This window comes from Equus caballus, chromosome 6 (genome assembly GCF_041296265.1).
Source record: "Equus caballus isolate H_3958 breed thoroughbred chromosome 6, TB-T2T, whole genome shotgun sequence".
NCBI classification, from domain to species: Eukaryota; Metazoa; Chordata; class Mammalia; order Perissodactyla; family Equidae; genus Equus; species Equus caballus.
The window spans coordinates 43037687-43050767 of record NC_091689.1 but is presented as its reverse complement, the minus strand read 5'-3'; the positions used below and the strand labels follow the sequence as shown (position 1 = coordinate 43050767).

Sequence of the window (13081 nt, the reverse complement as noted above, 5' to 3'; positions counted from 1 at the left end):
TGAGAGTATTCCAATATAATTTCTCCACTGCTTGCAACAGGAAGTTCCAAATCTGTCATTGGCCCTGGACATGCTCTGGCTATGGGAGTAACCAGTGCCTTTCCCTGGGCCTGAGCCCCTGTTGGACAATGGAGAGAGTGGGCAAAGGGCAGTGCTGATGAGCTGGAGTCCCACATCCCTGCCAGATACAAAGTCTCCAAAACTTGGAGGGATGGGAATCCTGGTGGGGCTGCCAGTCTGGGCCTGGGGAGGAAGATGATGCCCATTGTCCCTCAGAGACCCTCACCTCCAGCCTGGGGGTGGGCAAAGCATGGTTTGAGGTCATGCTGACTAGGGCCTGGAACTCAGAGGAGACAGGTAGTCATCTTCCTGCACACACACACATCCCCCACCACCGCGCCCGGCATTTCCTGCAGCGTCTCAGGCTCCCAGTGCTATGGCAGCAAGACCAGGAGGGGGAGAAGGGAGGCCCCGGCCCGGCTCCTTCCTTTCTCTGCCCAAACCCCCTGTGGCCTCTGGCCTCTGGCCTCCTGGATGGACACAGCAGACTTCTCTGGTGGCATGCCCTCCCTCCGCAGTTTGCTGTGGATCTGAGCACTGTGTCCTGGAAGGCTCCCAGGGAGGGGCAGAGACGAGGCCATTCGGAGGAGACAACTGAGTCTTGTAAACGGGACTTTAGGAATTTCCCCAGAAGTAGCACAATGTCCCCATTCTTTCCTTCCAAGAAGCCTTAACCCGCCCCCCACCTACCCAGCCCACATTCTCTCTCCCACTCATCCCAGCCCCCTACTCCTATTCTCGGGAGTGATGGCTGCTTCCCAAGGTCCCACATTCCGACGCTGACCAGGCCACCGTGCCCAGGAAGTGCCAAGTTGCCGAGGGACAGGCCCTCTTATGTCTTTTGTGGATCCAGCTGTGGGGTAGCGTTTGCCCCACGCTGGGGACTTGTGCCCACCTCACCAGCCACCTCTCAGATCTTTGGCATTCCTGCAGAGCAGTTCTCCCCCCACCTCCCATCTTCTCTCCCTTCACCATCCCTCCCTCCAGATCTCTTGCAAAAGACCTTGCACGACTTTCTTTCATCTGGCCCTCCAGGCTGGGTGTCCCTTCCTCCTCTGCTTTCCTTAAGGGCAGCTCCGATTTTGATATCTGGTGGGCCTCTCGGGGAGGGCAGGGCAGGGCAGGGCAGGGCCTGTTTGTATAGAGTAATTGAGGCCCCACCTGCCGCAACCTGGAGATTAAGCTCTGGGGGAGGGGCAGGGGAAAAGAGCTGAGATGGGGTAATCTGAAACTCTTTGTCAGGATACATTGGGACAATATCCCCAAGCTCCCTGTCCACTCTCACACTCCCAGCCCTTCCACCCACTCAGAGTACTGGTTCCCCTTTCTTCTGAAGGGCGCTCTCTGCTTCAGGCTCCAAGCTCAGTCTGGTGCCCCGTTAGCACCACAGCCAAGGAGGAGAAAGAAGACTGTCCTCTGCTCTTCCTTCCCAGAGCTGCCCTGAAGCCCCAGCACCTGGGTGCTTATCCCAGGAAGGGCCTGGCAGGGTGAGGCTTGGAGTTGAGAGAGCAGTCGAGGCCTTCTGGATGGGCCCAGGCGGCCTGCAGCACTCCCAGCTGCTTCCTCACCAGGGGAGCCGGAGCTGAAGACCCTGGCTAGATAAGGTTTCAGCAGCAGACAGCTGTGGAACTTCCTCTTTTTAGGGTAGGGGAGCAGGGCTTTAGCTGGAACCCCAGCTTGGCGCCTCCTGCCACTTCCCTCCGTCATCTCTGCTGCTGTCCTGGCCTTTACTCCCCCTTGCCTGGGGGATGCAAACCAGCCCCCTTCCTGCATGGAAAGAGCCAGGAGTGTGTGTGTGTGTGTGTCTCTGCGTTTGCATATGCGTGGCCAGAAAAACAGAGCTAGGCCTCAGGGCCAAGCCATGGGGATGAGGCTCGGAAGCCGCGGGGTACCGGGGATGGGAATGGGACTGAAGTGGACTGTAGCCTTCAACAGTGAGAGCAACGCTTCAGGCCAGGTCTGCGGTGGCCTGTGTGTGCATCTGTCTCTGCACCCGGCCTCCTTAAGCCGCAGGACCACAGGACCACAGGGGCCGGTTTGGGGTGCTCCACTCACCAGCTTGCTTCTCTGCCCCATACAGTTCCGGGGCCGTGTCAACCTGCATGTGTTTGAAGACTGGTGTGGCAGCTCCATCCAGCAGCTCAGGAGGAACCTCCACTTCCCACTGTACCCCCATGTGAGTGCCTGCAGTGCCCGCCTCCCCTTCCTCCCTCCGCACCATCTCCACTTCTCTCTCTGCCTCACTCCTGTCTCCCCCTATCTTCTGTCGTCCTCCCCTTTCCTTGCTTTTTTCCTGGTTCAGTTTCTTTCCTTTATCTCTTGGATCCTCTTTTCCTCTGCCTACAATATCTCCCTTGTTCCCTTCCCAGGGATTCTTTGATTTCTCTGCTGTCCTCTGCATCATTTCAGCTTTAGGCTCTCATTGTGGCTCATAATATAGTTTACCCAGGGCCACCACATACAGTTGTGCTGGGTGTGCATTGTACAAGGTCACCTGGACAGAGAAGCAAGTGGGAGCGGAAATCTTGCGTATACTCTACTCCCCAGGCCACACCCCGGTCCTTCCTGTCTCACTTCTCCTGGTCTTCCCACCAGCCCTGAGTGGACCAATTTCTTCAGTTTCCTCTTCCCTCTTCTGGGTAACAGTTTCCCTCCCCTTTCTTGGCATAGATCCGCACAACCCTGAGGAAGCTGGCCGTGGCCCCAAAATGGACCAACTACGGCCTCCGCATCTTTGGCTACCTGCACCCCTTCACTGATGGTGAGGCCAGCCCCAGAGTCCTATCCTTCTTCCTTCTCCAGAATTCCTCAGGGTACCCAGAGAACATGAGCCTGTAGCTGAGAAAAGTTGCACTAGGCCAGCTGGACCCTGTTAGTCCGTCACAGGGAGAGAGGATAAGTTGAGTCATGATGAGGTCTCGTCCAGTGTCCCCCCCCCAGCTGCCACTTCCCTCCCTGATTTGCAGAGTCTGGAACTAGCTCACCTCTCTCTGTAGGTGTCCTCCGTCTTCGCAGTGTCTCCCAGGATGTAGAAAGCCCCGCTCTGCAATGAGGGAAGCCACGGCACCAAGCCCCCGAAGAGAACTGAATCACTAAGACATGAGACAGGCCCTCAGCCCTTTCTGCTGCCCTTCTGGCTCTCATCCAGACTCTCTCCCCCACTGCCCAGGGAAAATCCAGTTTGCCATTGCTGCAGACGACAACGCTGAATTCTGGCTGAGCCGTGACGACCAGGTCTCAGGCCTTCGGCTGCTGGCCAGTGTGGGCAAGGTAGGAGCTCAGCCCAGCTCAGCCCAGGAACTCTCCCATCGGTCCTGGGAGCCAGGCCATTGAAGAGCCACCTGCCTCCATCAGGAGACTCTCATTACCATCAGAGTCTCTGGTGTGACAGCCAGGGAGGAAGGCCTGAAAAAGACGCATCCTCCCTCTCGCCCCATCCCATTTACGAAGGGATGCGGTGAGGTGTGGGGCAGAGCCAGGAGTCAGCGTGTGGCCAGGAAAAGACCCAGGAAGACTCGTCTCTGGGCTGGGACTGGGCCACAAACATCTCTTGGGTCCTATGGTCCCCCGCAGGGTGCTGAGGGTTCACACTGTGGGGACTGGCTGGCCGGGGCCCCTGGGAAGGGTGGAGATTCTTCTCGCAGCTCACCACAGCCCTCCTCCTGACTCGCCCCTCTCTTTCTCTCCCATCCCTTTCCTCTCCTTCCTTCCTCTCTTCTTCTCTCTTTCCTTCTCACTCTTCTCCTTCCTTCCTTGTGTCTTCCCTCACCACCTCCCATCCTTCACATTTCTCTCGTCCTCCTTCCCTCTCCCCCTCTCTGTCCCCACACCTTTAGACTGGCAAAGAGTGGACCGCCCCTGGAGAGTTCGGGAAATTTTGGAGTCAAATTTCCAAGCCAGTGAGGTGAGTGGGGAGTGTCATGATATTCTTGTGAGCAGCAAAATAACCCCATTCTTCCTCAAGTGCTGAGGCCACATCAGAGTCAGAGAGCCCCGCTGTATCCCTCTCTGCTCTCCAGCCTGACTCTTTCCAGAAGTTCAGTGTGCCTGGGCACTCATGCATTCTGGTAAATGAAGTCTTTGACTTAGAAACCATCTGACCCATCCTTCCTTATTTTACAGATGAGGAAACTGAAGCTCAGAGAGGGCTGTGACTTAATGAAGGTCACACAGCTATTTAGTGGCCCTCGGGACTGAAAACAACATAGGTTTCTTTTCTCCCAGTCCTTGCCCTTCCCATTTTCCCCATCCCTGGAAATGCTCACAGCTCTACAGCCTGGACACCAGCTGCTCTGCCTGTGCTGCAGAGAGTTCCTAATCGCAGTGATCCCTCTGTAGACTGGAGGGAAACCAAGGCCTTTCCTGGCCGGTGGTGGCTGGAGCAGCTTTAAATTGCTGGAAGGAACTCAGCCCCACTCCAGAGCGCCACCTGGTGGCCAGCACACACGCAGGCGAGACATGCGTTGTTTTGATGGCAATAGTGATGTTGATAATAAGACAGTGCAGCTTGTGCAGAGCGCTCGCTGGGTCCAGCCTCTGGTGAGCGCTTGACATGTAACTCAGCTTAGCAATGACAACATGGACTCTGACGCAAGACTCCCTGGGTCCGAATCCCAGCCCTGCCGCTTACTACCTCAGTGACTTGGGGCAAATTACCCAAGATTTCTGTGCCTCCTTGCTCTCATCTGTAAACAAGGATTAAGTGAGTTAGTATTTCTAAAGCACTGAGAACAGAGCCTAGCACATGGTAACAGCTCTGCCAGGGTTAACTACTATTATTCTATTTGATTCTCCCCATCGTCCCGTGAAGTACGGGCCGTTCTTCTCCCTCCTTACAGAAGAGAAGACTAAGGTCGTGCTGTTAGTGAGTGGCAGAGTGGGGATTCTAGCCCGACAGTTAAGCGATAAGCTCCTGGAGTTCTGAGAGCAAGCAGACAGGGGCCGGGGGGTGATGGGTGGTAGGAGCGAGGCAGGAGCGGGTGCCGCTGTGGAAGAGTGGGACTGACAGATGATCACGGGAGCCTGGGAAGACCCTCTTGTCTCTCTGCTCTCTCCTGCCAGCCTGTCAGCCTCCCAAAGGTACTACTTTGAGGTGCTGCACAAGCAGAATGACGAGGGCACCGACCACGTGGAGGTCGCGGTGAGTGCCCCGCCATTCCTGCCTCTCCTAGCCCCGCTCCGAGCCACTCCTTTCCCCTTGTCCCTTGGACCCTTTTTGAAATCCGGCTACCTCCAAGCTTCCACCGCCCCCTGTCTCCTCTTGCAGTGGCGACGGAATGACCCTGGAGCCAAGTTCACCCTCATTGACTCCCCTTCCCTGTCCCTCTTCACAAGTGAGTAGGCTCTGCCCCTGGCCTAGAGAGGGAGGCGAGGTGGTGCTGACGTGTGGGGCTCAGTCCAGTGGGGGAATCTGGTCAGAGGAGCGTGGAGGGGTGGTGGCTAAAACTCAAGGTGCTTGGAACATGGATATGGATGGGATCCACACAAGGAACAGAGCCTAAAGGGACCCTAATATCAGAGGTCCTTAACTCTCACGGGTCAGGGACCCCTCCGAGAACTTGCTGGAAGCTCTCTGAGCCCTAGCCTCAGGAAAATGCCCTTGTCCACCCACACACAATATATTTTGTGTACAATTTCCGGGAGTTCCAGAGACCACGAGGCTCATTCCACATGAAAAACCTCTGAGCGAGGCCAGTCTGTTTCACAGATAAGGCAAACATGGTTCTTGCAAAGCCCTGCCAGAGGAGAGGAAACTTTCTCACCTGCTTTAAATTTGCAGTAAATGAACTCTTCAATTGTGCTATTCATTGCTTGTGATTTCCTCAGGAAGACTCCTATCCAGAGGCCCCACTGAGAAATCACTGCCTGGCAGGTGGAGCTGTGTGGGCCTGGGCATGGGAAGAAACGGCAGAGCTCGAGCCCCGAGGGAGGAAGGGCACGGCGAGCACTGGGAGGAGACTGGGAAGGCAGTGGGAAGAGTGTGTGGGGGGGGGCGCAGGAGGCAGAGAGAAGAGAAGGTCCGGTCCACAGGAGAGGGTGGCAGTGTGGAATGGGCAGGTGGGTGGAGAAGGTTGCTGGTGACAGAGCAAGAGGCCGTAGATCAGGGCAGAAGGGGCCCGTTGTAAGCTGCTGGGTTGGTGCAGGAGGAAGAACGGAGAGTTGGAATCCATAGGTTCAGTGGGAACCAAGAAGAAAGGGGCCCATAGCAAAGTTCAGGTGGGAAACCAGTAATACGGCCTGGACGAAAGCAGCCTCAGGTATAGAGGAGAGCTCTATCTGGGCCTGAGGACAAGTGAACGGGGAGGCCGAGAGCAAAGGCCAGCAACCAGCCCCCAGGGCTGGCTAGAAAAGGGGGGAAGTAGGTACGGTGGACTTGAAGATGAGAGTACCAGAGGGAGATGAGGAGCAGGGCTGCTGTGGATGCTGGGGCCGCCCCGCTCGTGGCAGGCATTGTTGACTGTCTGTTGAGAGGCAGTATAACCTGGAAGCCGAGACGAGGCTGCCTAGGTTCAAACTCAACCTCGCCACTTATCAGTTGTGTGATCTCGGGCAAATGACTTAGTTCTGCCAAAGTTCCTTATCTGTAAAATGGGAAGAATAATAATAGTGCATACGTCATACAGTGGTTATGAAGATTAAATGGGTTGATATTTGTAAGATGCTTAGATCAGTGCCTGGCTTGTTATTTGATAACTGCAATCTACTTGTTTGTTAAGTAAATTAAACACCTGATAGCAGTAGTGACAAATTTCCACCAGGTAGCAGGAAAACATTTTGAGAAAGAGGTGTCTTTTTCCAATTCACACAAAATTGTGCTGTATGCCAGCCATGGGGCTGGTGGGGGTGTCAAAGGGAGATGAAACCACAAGTTATGGGGGGCAGGGCTAGAGGGAAGAGGGGCCGAGCACATCCTGTACTGTACCCAGAGGAATACGGAAGCCTTGGCTGAACCTCTTCCCAGCCCCTTGGAGAGGCAGGTTCGGGGCCTGGTTTGCTCCAGGACTCACACTGCCCTCTGTTCTTCCTCCCTGGGCCCAGATGAGACGCTCCTAAGGATGGATGAGGTGGGCCACATCCCACAGACAGCAGCCAGCCATGTAGGCTCCCCAGACGCCCTTCCCAGAGAGGAGCAGCCCCCTGCCGACATGCTGCGGCCTGACCCTCGGGACACCCTCTATCGAGGTATACTTGTCATTCAGTCTGGGGGCAGTATCCTGCTGGGTCTGTGGGTGTCGGTGGAGGAGACTCAGGAGGCCTGGCAGTTCTATCACAGTATCCCAAGTCAGAGGATCTTTTTTTTCAAATACAACATGCATACAGAAATGGGCAAAGATATATACGTACAATTTTGCAATGGTACGGATCATCACAGAGCAAATATTTGTAACCGCCACCCAGGACAAGAAATAGAACTAGAATGCAGAAGCCTCTTGTGCATCCCTCAGCAATTACATATGTCTCAGTTTCTTACTGGGTCCCAACTCTTGTCATCCAGTGAGAGAAGTATGTTCCCATGAAGGTGTTCGAGTGTTAAACTCTTGGGAGCGATTACATTTTAAAAGATGACAGAGACCCCCCGCCATGACAAGGGGAAGGAAATTGAGTTATTGGCCCTGTACTTGGGTGAGGCGTTGTGGCCTCTGGGAAGTTTCTAAACCTTTGTTGGGGCTAGCCCTGTACAGCGATCCCAGAGCCATACTGTGCCTTGTACCGTGGAGTGTGTCTGAGCCCTCTGCCACCAAGGTGCTCCTTGAATGCCCCTGCCCCAGAAGAGTAGCTGCCTCGGTTTGGCAGCCAATGGACATGGACTCTGACCACGGCCGCCAAGAGTGAATACAGAAAGGTGCCTGCCCAGGGCAGGGGACTTCAGCCCTCAACCCTCAGCCAGGAGTCTTTGGGCCTCTAAGCCAGTGCCAGTTTCAGGATCCCGCCTGCACCCTCATCCCGCTTCCCTTACTGTCCTCAGTGCCTCTGATCCCCAAGTCTCATCTCCGCCACGTCCTGCCTGATTGTGCCTACAAACCCAGCTACTTGGTGGATGGGCTCCCCCTGCAGCGCTACCAGGGACTCCGCTTTGTAAGTCCGGGGCCTGGGCGCTGGGGGGCAGGAGGGAGAGAGGGCTTACTGCCTGTGGCTGGGATGGGATGTGAGAAGGCTGAGTGCCCCCCGTCGTGCCCCATGCCAGCAGACAGGATGGCTCCCAGGTCCCTTGCGAACTTGCATTCCAAGTTGCCTCTGACCCAGAGGGACTGCCTTGCAAAGCCTGAGAATGGGTGCTCTCCTTTATGAAGCCCCGCACACCAACTCTGCCACAGTGATGATGCAAGGTGGGCTAGCCTCAGGCTTCCTACAGTCTCTGCTCTGCGGGCTATACAATCCTGTCCTGCCTGGGTCAGTCCCACCAGCCAGTCCGCCAGCAGTATTTATTCAACTTATAGACAAGGCACTGGGGAGAGATGAACGATGGAGGGGAGGATGGCTTTAGGGAACCTATAGCCCCTGTGGAAGGTGGAGAGGCCAATGAGAGCTATATATCCAGATATAGAGATGATTACAAGAGCGTGCTGGAGGCAGGAAGAGGGCTGCCAGGAGTCATGTGCCAGCTCTGAGAAATGGTGAGGTATAACTAGGAAGGTTTTTGGTAGTGATGACCCTGAGCTGTGTTTAAGGAGGGCAAAAAGCAGTGTAGTAAATAACAAGAGGGGGCTTGTTCCACGGCTGTGGGAGGTTATAGGTAAAGGTTTAGAGGTTATAAGAGAGGATAAAGTGGCAGAAGGAGGAGGGCGTGGTCTAGACTGCAGCTAGGGCAAATGAGCTGGGACAGGAGATGAGGGACATGTGGACTAGGGAGCCTGATGCAAGGGTTACGTTTGTTCCAGAGAGCCCAGGAGAGGAGGCATAAAAAATGGAATGCATCCCGGTCTGCATTACCAAATGTTTCATTCAGAGCTCAAAGCAGCCCTTCTATCCTTGCCAGGGACAGGTCCCTGGAGCCCTGTATGATCCCAGCCAGGGGCAGCTTAACCCTGGTGGGCTGATTACTTACCAAGATCCCACCCTGTACACCTGCTGCTTCTTTTTCTACCTCCAGGTTCATCTGTCCTTCGTTTACCCCAATGACTACACCCGCCTGAGCCACATGGAGACCCATAATAAATGCTTCTACCAGGAAAACACGTACTACCAGGACAGGTGAGTGACACCCAGTGGGACAAGAAGATGGCCCTGCACAAGGGCTCTGCAGGAGCCAGGAGAGCTGTCAGCACGAGAGGGGCTGCAAGTGCCCTTCCTGGGCGCTTCACACACTTGCAGACACACACACTCTCTCACCCAGCCTCCTTCCTCCACTGTAGGCTGGGGCATGACTTCGGACTCCTGCTGGGACTTCCAGCAGAGCCTCACACGTCAGCCTGCAGGGCACTGGGTGCCAGTCTCCCTCTCCCTTCCTCCTGCAGGTTCAGCTTCCAGGAGTACATCAAGATTGACCAGCCTGAGAAACAGGGGCCGGAGCAGCCAGGTACAGAGTGACAGCTGAGGCTTCCAGGTCAGGCTGGGAGGGGTGACCATGGTCTATTTCTAGAGAAAGTTCAGACCATGCCAGCCCTGCCCCTGAGGAGCTTAAATTCCAAACCACAGAGCCCCTCCCCGAATCCAGGGAGTGGAGAGCAGTACCCCTCCCACCACTTCCATGTCAAGGCACAGGTAGAACACGACGCTATTTTTAACAGCATGCTGGGGTCAGCTGGAGGAGATTTAGAGCCCTGGGGAGATTCCTTGGACTACTTGAGGGTGCTGCTGTCCCTGGAGCATCACTGGGGACGTTCTGCCATAGAGAAGCACTGTCTTCCTGTGGCCTGTCTTCTTGAGGTATTAGCACATGGCTGGGCCATTTATCTGGTCCCTATATGTGCCAGGACCTGCTAGGTGCTTATGTACTTTATATCATGCAATCTTCACAATAACCCTGTGGAAGATGGGTTATTATTGCCGTCATGCAGACAAAGAACCTGGGTTGGTTGAGGTTGCCTAACTAGCCCAGGTCCCACTATAAGTAGGTGGCAGAGCCGGTATGCAATCCCTGTCTGAAACCCTGTGGTGTATCACACATCAGATCATTGGGTCATATAACATAGGATCATTGGGTCATATAACATAGTATCGTTGGCCGTCTTGTGTATCTTGTTGGGGAAAGGTTGAAAACCCTGATGTGAGGAATGGTTGCTGTTAACAACAGGTTTTGAGGAAGCCCTTCTAGAAGAATCCCAGTATGGAGAAGCAGCACAGGAGACCCCTGCCTCCGATGAGCAGAATGCCAGGATGCCAGAGGGAAAACCAGTGCCTACCTCTACCCCTGGGCAGGAGGTCACGGACTACCGCCTCCGAAGCCTGCGGAAACTCCTGGCTCAGCCCCAGGAGGGTCTGCTGGCACCCTTTTCCAAGCAGAACTCCACAGCTCCCTTCCCATTGAGGACTAGTGACATCCCAGTCCAACTACCAGAGAAGAGAGAGAGAAAACCCATCCCTGAGCCCAGCCAAGATCCACCCCATTCTGACAAGTGGCCCCCTGGGCACCAGGCAGGAAACCTGCCTCAAGTCAAGCATCCCAGGCCCACTGATGACAGTCCTAGGAAGACTCTAGGGCAGTCCCAGTGGCTGAATCAAGTTGAGTCGTACATCGCGGAGCAGAGAAGGGGTGACAGGATGGAGCCTCTGGCCCCCAGGAGGGGTTGGCATGGGGAGGAGGAGGTGGTAGCAGCTGCAGACCAGGAGGGACAAGTGGAGGGAGAGGAAGACGGAGAGGAAGAGGAAGAGGAAGAGGATGTGAATGAGGGGTTCGAATATGTGCCCATGTTTGACCCAGTGGTAAACTGGGACCAGACCTTCAGTGCCCGGAACCTCGACTTCCAAGCCCTGCGGACGGACTGGATTGATCTGAACTGCAACACGTCTGGCAACCTGCTGCTCCCAGAGCAGGAGGCTCTCGAGGTCACGCGGGTCTTCCTGAAGAAGCTCAACCAGAGGAGCCGGGGGTAAGGTAAAGGGCTCTCCTGGGGCCAGGGCTGGGGCGCTTGGCAGCCAGCTGGCCCGGGGGCGGGGACCTGGGGGCTGTGGCAGGTTCGCCTGCTGCACGCTCCTGGGAAGCACGAGAGCCTGCGGCCCTGCCCCTGGAGGTGACCTGGACGGTCAGGTTTTCGTCCCACCGTCAGGCAAGCTTCTGATGGGTGCCTGGCCCAGGACGTGTGTTGAGCTCTAGGAAGGCTTGGCAAATGCAATTCTCTCTTACAGGGAAGGAGCTAGCAAAGAGACAGGACAGGCAACACTGAGGCTGAAAAAGACAAATTAAGACCCCAGATTTGGGCTAGAAGGTCTAGGGCAAAAGACATGGCTAAGTTCTTTGTTTTTTCATTGATTCATTCAACCAATCAACATTTCCTTAATTGAGATAAAATTCACATACCATTTAATTCACCATTTTAGAGTATACAATTCAGTGGTTTTTAAGAATATTCATAATGTCGGGGCTGGCCCTGTGGCCGAGTGGTTAAGTTCGCGCGCTCTGCTGCAGGCGGCCTAGTGTTTCATTGGTTCGAATCCTGGGTGTGGACATGGCACTGCTCATCAAACCACACTGAGGCAGCGTCCCACATGCCACAACTAGAAGGACCCACAACAAAGAATATACAACTATGTACCAGAGGGCTTTGGGGAGAAAAAGGGAAAAATAAAATCTTTAAAAAAAAAATATTCATAATGTTGTGCAACTGTCATCACTATCTGATTCCAGAACATTTTCATCACTGTTAAAAGAAACCCTGTACCTGTTAGCAGTTACTTTCTTTTCCTCCTCCCGGTCCCTGGCAGCCACTACTCCACTTTCTATCTGTATAAGTTTGCCTATTCCAGACATTTCATATAAATGGGCTTACCTCATGTGTGGTTTTTTGTGTCTGGCTTCTTTCACTCAGCCAAGTGTTTCCAAGGCTTATCCATGCTGTAGAAAGTATCAGGCACTTCATTCCTTTGTATTGCTGCATAATATGCCATTCCAGGGATAGACCACATGCTGTGTACTCATTCATCAGTTGATTGACATTTGGGTTATTTCTACTTTTTGGCTATTATGAATACAATGCTGCTATGAACATTCTTGTACAAGTTTTTGTGTGAACGTGTTTTCAGCTCTTTTGTTTATATACCTAGGAGTAGAATGTCTGGGTCGTATGGTAGCTGTTTAACATTTTGAGGAACTGCCAATCTCGTTTCCAAATTGGCTGCACTATTTTATGTTTCCATCAGCAGTATATGAAGCTTCCAGTTTTTCTACATCCTCATCAATACTTATTTTCCTTTTTTTTTTGTGAGGAAGATTGTCCTTGTACCATCCTTTTTTCTTGTGAGGAAGATTGTCCTGGTACCAAGATACCATTGTACCTTGTAACATCTGTACCAATCTTCCTCTATTTTATGTGGGATGCCACCACAGCATGGCTTGATAAGCAATGCTAGGTCCGTGCCTAGGATCCGAACCCATGAACCCTGGGCCGCCAAAGCAGAGCATACAAACTTAACCACTATACCACTGGGCCGGCCCCATTATTTTCCTTTTTTAAAAACAAAATAAAAAACATTCCTCCTAATGGGTGTGAAATGGTTATCATATTATAGTTTTGATTTGCATTTCACTGGTGACTATGATGTTGAACCAACCAGTAAACATTTATCTAATAATCCATGAACAGAGCATTTTATTAATGAGGGTCAATTTTTTTCTTTTTTTTATTGCAGTAACATTGGTTTATAACATTATATAAATTTCAGGTGTACATCATTACATTTCAATTTCTGTGTAGATTACATCATGTTCACCACCCAAAGAATAATTACAATCCATTACATACGCATGTGCCTAATCACCCCTTTCGCCCCCTTCCCTCCCCACTAAGGGTCAATTTCTGAAGGGACCTCTCATTGTGACCCATCTTATTCAGCTTATATACTTAGGATCTTAGAGCTATAACAG

General features: G+C 53.3%; 1 protein-coding gene across 1 annotated transcript in view; it reads left to right on the top strand.

Moving 5' to 3' along the window:
• The window catches only part of B4GALNT3 (beta-1,4-N-acetyl-galactosaminyltransferase 3), a 94169-nt gene that overhangs the window by 73866 nt on the left and 7222 nt on the right, over positions 1-13081 (top strand). Inside the window, exons 4-14 of the mRNA XM_023642955.2 lie at positions 2141-2236; positions 2731-2821; positions 3230-3330; positions 3897-3964; positions 5122-5200; positions 5327-5393; positions 7099-7242; positions 8027-8136; positions 9152-9252; positions 9516-9577; positions 10295-11090. Of these exons, the coding sequence (XP_023498723.2) occupies positions 2141-2236; positions 2731-2821; positions 3230-3330; positions 3897-3964; positions 5122-5200; positions 5327-5393; positions 7099-7242; positions 8027-8136; positions 9152-9252; positions 9516-9577; positions 10295-11090 (1715 nt within the window). The remainder of the gene's footprint in view (positions 1-2140; positions 2237-2730; positions 2822-3229; positions 3331-3896; positions 3965-5121; positions 5201-5326; positions 5394-7098; positions 7243-8026; positions 8137-9151; positions 9253-9515; positions 9578-10294; positions 11091-13081) is intronic.